This window comes from Vigna angularis, chromosome 2, assembly GCF_016808095.1.
Source record: "Vigna angularis cultivar LongXiaoDou No.4 chromosome 2, ASM1680809v1, whole genome shotgun sequence".
In the NCBI taxonomy this organism is placed as follows: Eukaryota; Viridiplantae; Streptophyta; class Magnoliopsida; order Fabales; family Fabaceae; genus Vigna; species Vigna angularis.
The window spans coordinates 9792669-9803078 of record NC_068971.1 but is presented as its reverse complement, the minus strand read 5'-3'; the positions used below and the strand labels follow the sequence as shown (position 1 = coordinate 9803078).

The 10410-nt window shown below is 28.1% G+C and overlaps 1 protein-coding gene across 1 annotated transcript; it reads left to right on the top strand.

The window, feature by feature from the left end:
- The first annotated feature begins 7725 nt into the window (after window positions 1-7725).
- On the top strand, window positions 7726-8286 carry LOC128195251 (WUSCHEL-related homeobox 4-like). Its single transcript, XM_052872486.1, has 2 exons — window positions 7726-8023; window positions 8141-8286. Exons 1-2 carry the CDS (start codon window positions 7726-7728, stop codon window positions 8284-8286), a joined length of 444 nt encoding a protein of 147 aa, XP_052728446.1.
- Window positions 8287-10410: the final 2124 nt, after the last annotated feature.

Genomic DNA, 10410 nt, shown 5'->3' with positions numbered 1-10410 from the left:
AGCACTTGAGACTTGTCTTTGAGACATCATGAAAACTTCTTCTCTTCAGCTTTATGCTAACATTGTGATTAAGAGATACGTAGAATTATTGTATTGATATATGTTGGTGTAAATTTTTTGGCGCGAAGTCATCCTAACTCTATTAAATTCTCATACTCATATAGAGAAGGGGATTTATGCGTTGAAAGTCAAAGGATGTTCCTAGTATGCGAAATCAATATTAAATAATATTGTAACCTAAAGAACGAAAAAAAATTAACCCTGTCATGATGGTTTGAGATAAGAATGGTTAACTTTGTATAAGGAGAATAATTTTGTTGATGTTAATTTAATGTGGAAAAAATTGACGACGGGTGACATGAGTATTTAACTCAATACATGAGTATTCTTAAAATCGAGTCTACATCATGTTAAAGTTTTAATAGATGATTATGATCATATGACTGATACAATGTGATATATTGACTAATGAAACTCAATTATCCTCAATAGTTACTACAAAAATTATTTAAATCTTTATAAAATTTATGATCTAAATAAACTTATCCTTTATTTCTTTTGTGGTGTTTTAGTGTCTACTTGTAATTATTATATATATATATATATATATATATATATATATATATATATATATATATATATATATATTCAAATGATATAAGTGAGTAAAGGTAGACGTCTATCTAAAAAATCTTATAAAAGATGGTGAAAAATATATAAGAAACTTCAAATATATATATATATATATATACACACCAAAGATCCTTTTATTAATATAATTATATTTCTTCTTTAAAGAAATATACACTTATTGATCATAGTTTCAGGATAATACTAGTAATATTTAATTTCAAACTGTTATAATTTAAACATCAACTATTCATTTTTAATTTTATTTTGAATTGTAATAGTTATATATTTTGTATGTAGTGCATTGTACTAATAATTATATTTATCTTAAAACATTTTAATTAAATATATAATGAAATAAAAATATAACATAAGTAAAACAGCAGGCATACTTTTATTATATGGGTTAATATTTATAATATCACACATTTTTAAGTACAATTACATATTATATTATTAATATTTTCAGTAATTGTTTACATTTTGAAGTGCATTGCTAAACTAATAAAAAATAGTTTAATAGCAAAAAAAAAATCTAAAATACAAGAAAAAATAAAATAACCATAGCATACCAAATCTCATATTACAATAAATAATTTATGTATTGAAGAAAATAAAATATAAGAAGTATGAAAAGGTGAAACTGGAATAAATTTAAAAAATATACTACAAATTATTAAAATATTATTCATTGAATACTATTAATATGGTCATACAAAATTTTCAAATGGTAAAAAGCTAGTGTTTATAGACCGTGCAAGATAGGATTTTCATATGAACTATTATATTAAAATTTGGTTGTCTGTGTCTTCGCAATAATATGTAGTTCCATATTTTCTTTTTCTATCAACCAGAAATAGAAATAAATTCAAAACCTTAAAGTGGCCATATTATGCTACAATTTAATAAAAGAAAATGCATATAATCATGTACTTTATAACGCGTCTTTATAAAGAATTACAACTTCAAAATATTTTTTTTTGTGAGAATGATTATCTAAACATGCAAACATAAAAGAGTAATTAAAAAGTAGGATATATTATCGAAACAAAAATGCTAATAATTTATTTAACAAGTATGAGATATATTTAATTTAATAACAATAAAAGATATCAGAATTTAAATTATTTATTTATTTAATCTTCAATCACATGCAATTTTATTTAGTTTGAATAATTGTCATTCATATTAATTAAGAAAAATAAATTATGTTCTAATCACTTTTACAATATCATATTCAACATTAACTCTCAAGAATTTTATATCTATTTTAAAATTGACATTTAAAAACACGTAAATGCCATATCTTTTAGGATCTATTATGAACTCATTTTCTGTATAGGTTAGATGCATTATCAAAATCAAAAATTCAAAGATTTGACAAATTTGGTTATGTCATAATCTATGCTAAATATAGAATTTATAAGGAATATGATTCACGTGTTCCACATCCGTTATAATCACATTCTGTAGAGACGTGGACTTTTAACATTAATTATGATAACAAATATAGAAAATAATGTTTTTAATATATTGTTTTCGTTTTGGAAATTTTCTAATTCGTAAAATGTAAAAACCAGTGCGAGATAAGTAATAACATTATGCTTCCCATTAAAAATAAAGTATTAGTCAATTTGGCCCTCTTACATGGTTTGGTCCTAACCCACATGGGTTGGGGCCAAAAAAGTTCATAGGACCAAAAAGTCCCTCGTAGAAAAAGTCCACAGGGCCAAAATATCTTCAAAAGTCCTGTGTGAGTCAGGGCCAACCCATGGACCTTTTTTTTAGAAAAAATGTTCATTTTGAATACAAGATAAAATATAATTAACTCTTACAAAAATAATTACTATAAAAAATAAATTAAAATTTTTATAGGATGAGAGTTCTAGAATCAAGAAACAAAAGCAAAATGACAATATTTATTGAGTTAGATTCTCTAAGTATATAATTAGAGGATCATTTTATAAATTTGAAATTTAAATATTTAATTTCGTTTTTTTTAGGTTATAAATTAGAAATTAACTTTCTATCTATAATTATCCAAATTGAAATTTAAGAGAAGATTTTCTCTAATTGAAGCTCTTAATTTAAAAAAATAAGGCTTCTTTATTTTCTTAGAAAGCTATTGAAAAAGAAATTAAATATAAATGATTTTCTTTTTCATTTTATATCCAACAAATCATGCTCATAACATAAATAATAAGTAAAAAGAAAAAACTCATAAACCTTGTGCAGGCTGCAGTTGTATTCGTCCATAAGATTCAATCTCGTCGTACTACTTACTCAAAATGTTTACATTTTAAATGTCATAAAGATAAACATAAACATATATTTATGTTATGTGTTCTAATTGAAAGTTAAAAATAAATTATTTAATGTGTTAGTCAAAGAATTGAAACACTATAACATTTGTCATTCTTTAGTACTTTAGGTCTATTTAAAATTTTCATTTTTTTTATAAATTTTTAAGAAATTAACTTTCTTTTTATAATATATCTTATGGTGATTTTGAGAAAAATATTATCAAAGAGAAAAAAACAAAATAAAACATAAGTTTAATTTACACATAAAATATTAATACTATTTTTGATCCAAAAATTTTAGATAATAAATTTTTGAATTATTTTTAATTTTAAATAATTAAAAACAGATTGAGTGATATTTTAGAAGTCGAGAAAACAAAACAGTGATTCTTTTTAAGAACTGTAAAAGCGGTGAAAATATTAAATCAATTTAATATGTTATTATTTCTCTTTGGGGTTATTTTGATATTACTAATTATATATAATTTTTTAATAATTGGTGTCTGCAATATAAGACATAATTGTATTAAAATTGACAACAAAATAAAGCATTTTTATAATATTTTAGTAAAAAAAATTTGTAATACTATTTAGTTGTATAAAATTAAGTGTGTGGTTTGCAATTGTTTTTAATTATTTAAAAAAGTGGTTATTTTGAATATTAAATATTATATTATACTATAATTAATTAGTTTTATTTAATAATTTGAAATAAGAAATCAATTACATGAATATAAAATTTAGTACTTTTAATAGTTACTATGAGAATATTGAAGTTTAGTTTCCAATTTTTTTTTAATGGGGCTAAACCCACCTTAACCCTGACCCTAACCCCCTTGAGAGGGGGCTTTGGGGGCTAGAGCTTTTTTTTGACCCCAATTTGAGGGGCTTCTTAAGAGGGGGCTTTTTGAAGAGTGGGTTAAGACTAATCCCCGAGTCATGGATCAAATTGACAGCTCTAAGTAATAACATTATGCTTCCCATTAAAAATCAAATATTATGTAAATTAACGGTTTAAAATACATATTCATTAGTTTTTTTTTACGGAAGAATAATATTATATATTTAGAAATGAAGTAGAGAGGTGTTTCAGTATGTATACATGATAACATCAATCACATTATAAATTTGACCCTTGTAAAACGTATTCCTTTAATCCTAAAACAAACCATATTAGACTTTCCAACACATCAATTCTTTCTATTTACTAAATACAAACCCTTGCAAAAAAAACTAAAATGAAAAATAAATAAGTAAAAAATTAAAAAATAGTTGATTTTATTAATTAAAATGGCTAAAATTACTTGTTTTATATTTTAAGCATACATTCTAAAATATGCATCCTTAATGGCTTATCACGAATCCATATATCTTCCTAAACTTATATCATATTTTTTATCCTATCTTCCATGATACACTTTAGAAGAAAAAAATATTAGGCTTTTTCTTTTTCAGGTTATAATCGAAACCTAATATTATTTTAAAAAAATATTAAAAAATTACATTAAACTATAATTATAACAATAATTGAATTATAAAAGTTATTTAACTTATGTTATAACCAAAATCGAATATCATTTAACAAAAAATATTACATTAGATTTTGATAATCTATATAACAAAAAGCATAAAAGAGATTTAACTTCGGTTTTACTCATAATCAAAGTCAAAACCACTCACGTCAAATCCATTTTTTTTTATTATTTATTTATGGTTTAGTGCTTCTATTTTTATTAAACCAAAACAAAATAATGATATTTATGCTTCGATTTACGACCAAAGTAAAATACTCACATATTTTTAACTCGTTATAATATATTTCGATTGTAGAACCAAAATCCAATTGTTGTTGTATTCCTTTTCTGTAACATCCAAAAATCTCACACTTGATAATTCATAATTTATATATATTAACATTACATTTACGATAACATCCCGTAATCTCACAATTGAAAATTCATAGTTGATATATGTCTATACATGTTTTAAGCTCAGATTTCAAAAATCATAATTATAACTTGAGTTCTTCTATCTCTCCCTTCCTTGGCACTGAATCAGACGACATTCCTTCATCTGCTCCGATATAACGAATTCTACGATCATCGCACATACCCAAACACAAACACAAACAAGTAGGGTGAGCTAGATAAACAAGCAATAATCATATAGTACAATCAATCGATGTCATCATGTTTAGTTACATATAAAAGAACAATTAAAGCATACCCTTTAAACCATGAATCAAACACTCAACAAGACTCATCCGGATTGGTATAACTGTCGAACTATTGGTCGTCTTTGCACTTGGATAGTTCAGTTAGCCCTCCCCAACACAATGCAAGGTAAATCCCCCCATCTGTCTATGTCTAAACTCTAAGACTATATACGAGGACCTCCCTCTACTCTCACCACTCACACTGTTCTTCTCTATTTGAGCATGAACAGTGCTTTGAGTGTAGGGATAGACATACCAGTTCAAAGCTCCATACAGTTATACAGAACAACATTAACACCCCGCACATCACTTTCAATCATCTCTCCCTGAGATGTCTAGTTCACACTCAATTTCATCATTTCAATTTGCAGTCACATTATTTCAAGCGACACAATTCAAATAAATGGACATACATACCATGACATTACAGAATCTCTCCACGAGACTCATACCATGCTCACATTCCTCAACTCATATTATACCATTACGAAATCTCCCCATAATTCTCATATACATGTTCAGACGCATAAATTCAAATCCAATATACAATTATCACAAAAATCATACAAAATGAATATATCACGAAATAAATTAACAATACTAAAATATCACCATAAATGGTCACCGGAGAAGAATCAAATGTTTGACGAATAAAACTCATCATAAACGTCAGTACATATGACTAGTCACAACTTACTGGATTGGACCAGGGCTGCTCTATGATCAGGGATGTACCAACTCCGGTTTTTAAGATTCCTCTATCCTACCATCACAATTATAATTCATAGTTTCATATCTACCACAATAACATGAATCCATCAGACATTTTTATTCCAACGAGATATATTGCATAATAATTTAGCAGTACTCAATCTCTACAACAAGATTTAAGTTAAAAACATATCGAGTAGACTTCCAGGAAAGAGAGGTGTGTCACAATGGACAACTTAAGTACCAAGTCTTTCCTTAGCCAAAGTGTTCCTCAACTAGTTTTTAACAAATTTCTTATTTACAGATTCAAAAAACAGCATATAATATTAACACCGAAATTCAATATAGATAGATATACAGTAAGCATTAACAGTATTCACACAGAATTTCAAGACATGAATAGTAATAAAATAATACTAAATCATAATATAAAAGCATAGAAAGGTTAGCTCCCCTACCTCTATTCCAGACTTCTCTTGCTCCGAATTTGTTTTCCCCGAAAACCCTCGAGAGGCTCTACTCTTCTTGCAACTAAAAATTTCTTCCTAACTCTTTCTTCTCTATTTCTCAAGGTTTCTCACTTGATTCTTCCTCTCTTTGTGCAAAATAGCCTCCCCCTCATGGCTATTTATAGTCCAAAAATTTTACTATTCATCAATTTTTTAATATTATTTATTATTTTAATATATTAATTTCTTAATCACCACTTACATAATTGATTCATAATGGATTTCTTTATAATGCCTTCAAATCTGAATGCTTTCTTCATTATCAATATTTTAAATTTTATTTTACTTTTTCGTTTTTTTTTTACAAAAAGGTAGAAAAGAGTTTGAACCCATCACCAAAAGTTTCTACCAATTAAGTTACCAAAAATTCTTATTTAGCTTTCCACATTTTATATTATAAACTTATTATATTTTCCATTCACAAAGGAATATATTACTACTAGTAATAAAATTGTTACTATTAAGGTAAATATTTTTCATGGGTCTTACATTCTCCCCAACAACAACAAAAATTTCGACCTCGAAAATTCTATACTTTAAGAAAAATATATGATAGTACGATATATATACATATGTGTGTATATATATATATATATTAATTTTTTTTTAAATATAACAAAAAATAGCCCTTTCACAAATCAAAATACCATACACAAGAAATTTATCCAATAATTTCCCATACTCCTCACGTATACCAATATTATTATTATTAAAAAATTTTTTAACCGATACTATTACACAACCAGTAGCAACAACCAGAACTGTTGCTACAGTAAAAAAGTTTGGCTATAAATAGAGCATTCCTCCGCGTTGAGCGACACTTTGAGTTTCATAAGGAAGCGTGAGTTTTCTCTGCCTGAGTGTCCTTCGAGAGTGTCCTAATTCTGTGAGGAGCGTCTGTGCCTTTCGTTTTTCGTATCCGTGTAAGTGTTTCATCCCCTCCGTCTTTCATTTTGTTCTTTCTTTCTTTAAGCTTTCTTTTAATCCATGTTCTTTTATATTTACGTTCGTTCCTTGTTCTTGTTATACTCGTTTGTTTGTTTTGTTATTTCATCACTCTCACTTTTTTTTATACTGATAAACTAATAATGGGGTATATAAGCTGGAAAATTGTTGTTAATCTCCCTTCGTTTGAAGGTATGATGGGTAGAACAACGCTACGAACCCTAAAAATTAATTTAACCTAAACAAATCATGAATATAAACTTTTCGGACTTAGATCTAGTAAGATCCTTTGCGAGGACCGAAGAATACATCTAGACTGGACTTATGGACAAAATTGAGTTAAAAGAAAACTAATTGTATCTACCCTATTTGACACAAACATAATATTCCTTCACTTTTGCCTCTTAGAAAAATGAACAAAAATTTAAGAAATTTGGAAGTTCAAGATAAGCTGGGATATAAACGATGGAGTCCTACTAGAGAACAAGTTGCTCTACTAGAGGCCCTTTTTGCATTTGGAATACGAAATCCAAATAGAGAGCAAGTGCACGAGATTGCAACGAGACTTAAAGTTTATGGGGAAATTGGAGAGTATAGCGTTTATTGTTGGTTTCAAAATTATGGGTATCGTGAAAAGCAACGATGCTTGAAGCAAAGCACCGCCACCACATCTTACTCTCCGCTGCCCCTCCTGTCGCCTTTTATGAATGGTAAGATATGTTGTATATATATATATATATATATATATATATATATATATATATATTTATTTATTTTTTTACCTTATCATTTCTAATTTTGTTTATTTGGAGATCTTTCATGGGTAGCGTCGTCGGTTCCAGATCGGGTGACGTTGGATCTTTTTTCAATCCCTCCCGTTCCTGAAAAGAGAGAGATTTCTCCTCCCCTACAGTTCCAGGTGAAGGCTCCTTCCGTTGAGCTTTCCTTACAATTGCCTTCCGCCGATGAATAGTCTCCTTGAGGAGACTACAATTATCTTTATATATATATATATATATATATATATATATATATATATATATATATATATATATATATTTGTTTGGACTGTAATCTTTACGATCACTTGTGATCGACTCTTGAACATCTTTATTATTATTATTATTATTATTAGTATTATTATATATTTAATTATAGACTTAAATCTAACGTAAACTAGCTAACCATCATTTTTTTTATGGTTTAAAGTTAATTCCTTGATTCACGGTAAAGTAACTTTGTAGATTATAAATGTATTTAGGAAAGGCTTTGAACATGTAATACTTAGAAAAACTTGTACTTCCAGAACTGTTACGCATTTAATCGATTATTAGAAGCTATAATCGATTATCCTGAGCTTTTCTGAAAAACCTTGTTGCTCTAGAATAATCGATTATTACTCCAAATAATTGATTATCACTGGTTCTGATGAGAACTGCCAAAGTCTCTAGAATAATCGATTATCACTTTTGATAAATCCTGTAACTGACTCAAATAATCGATTATCACTAACAATAATCGATTATCTGTGGCAGTTATAATTCATCTCTGTGACTTCAGAATAGTTGGCTATATAAGGTTCTTCCAAAACTCTAAGAAAATAACTCTAAGCTTTTTGAGAATACAGTGTGTCTGAGGAAGTTATAGAAAAACTAGTTCGAGTGTTTTGCCTGGTCTCGTGAATAGGAGAAGCTCGCGTTTCGTGTGTCGATAGTCGGAGCGGTTCTCTTCGAGTTGGCAAGGTGGTCATCTTCCAGTTCGTCTGTCGAAGGAAGATTTTAATCTGCGCTGTTTTGGTTCGTTTGTCGAAGGAGAGTTTTTATCATTCTTTTTATTCACTCTATTGTAAATCTTTAAACTAATTTTTTTTAGTGAAAACGTTAATCACTTTTTATAGTGATTAACAACTGGACGTTGATTCTTTTGAATCGAACCAGGATAAAAATTCTGTGTTGAATTTTCTTGCTCTCTATACTCTTTACATTTTACGCATATCCACTGTTTGATAACTTTTCTCTAAGAAAATTGATTTTCTAAAACTGACCATCTTAAACGAGTTTGACCGAACACGCTTTCTGCTATCGTAATTTATTCCGCTGCGCGACCCTCTAATGGTACTGATTGTTCCAACAATATATGTGTCTAGCTGGTTTAACGTGCAATGCTAGTTATACGTTAATTAATTCACTTAATTAGTATCTATACTTATAATATTGAGGCCTAATTTAGTACACTATCCAGCAATACCTTACGTTTATAACTCCTAATCCTATCATGTATCCACGCCATAAAATTCAACAAATCAATGACCAATAATAGTTGAGACTGTATCAAACATGTTTATAGAATTGAAGTTCACTCAAAACAACCATGAATCGCTACACTGATACCATAAAAAAATGACAAGTAGTATTTGTTCATCATGTGAATTATGAAATCATGATCAGCCCTATACTAGACATAATGTATGTAAATTCCACACAGACTAATAACCAAAGATAATATCATGTGGAAATTCTAGTACCTGCTTCAGAACATCAACCAAGAACTCATACACCATAAAGATTTGTCTTCTCTTCTCCACTTATCTTCGTTAAACTCTTTTTGACTTTACAATCCCCAGTCTGCACATTTTTAACTTGATCCACTTCTGATATATAATCGTTTGTTCTCCTTAAACTCAACACTTCTTCTTAAAACCATAACCACCCAAAATCGACTTGAAACAATCAAACCTCCCTTATGATCACACCTCAAATCTATGAAAGAACAACATCTCTTCTTTCCTTACAATTATCAAACATCTTAGCCTATGCTCAAACCTTTCTTCTGTGTGAACTACTAATCTTAAAACATCCAACTAAACTTGACTCTGAATCATCCACTTGCTGAGAAAACTTGACCATCTCCTCCCAATTATTCACTTAACTTAAGATCCTTAAAATACTTCATTCTTCTTCAAAGACCTTATGTTCTCTCAACTTGAAAATTATGTCTTCTAATAATTTCTTCTTAACTCTACTCTATGCCTTATCTGACTGCTTCTCGAAATCTTCTTCTTCTACTTCCTTTCTTGATACTTATTCCCCTTAGTCCA

Coding starts and splice junctions, on each gene's coding strand:
- LOC128195251 (XM_052872486.1), top strand. CDS start 7,726: ATGAACAAAAATTTAAGAAATTTGGAAGTTCAAGATAAGCTGGGATAT. Junction 8,024..8,140: donor CCTGTCGCCTTTTATGAATG/GTAAGATATGTT, acceptor TTTCATGGGTAG/CGTCGTCGGTTCCAGATCGG.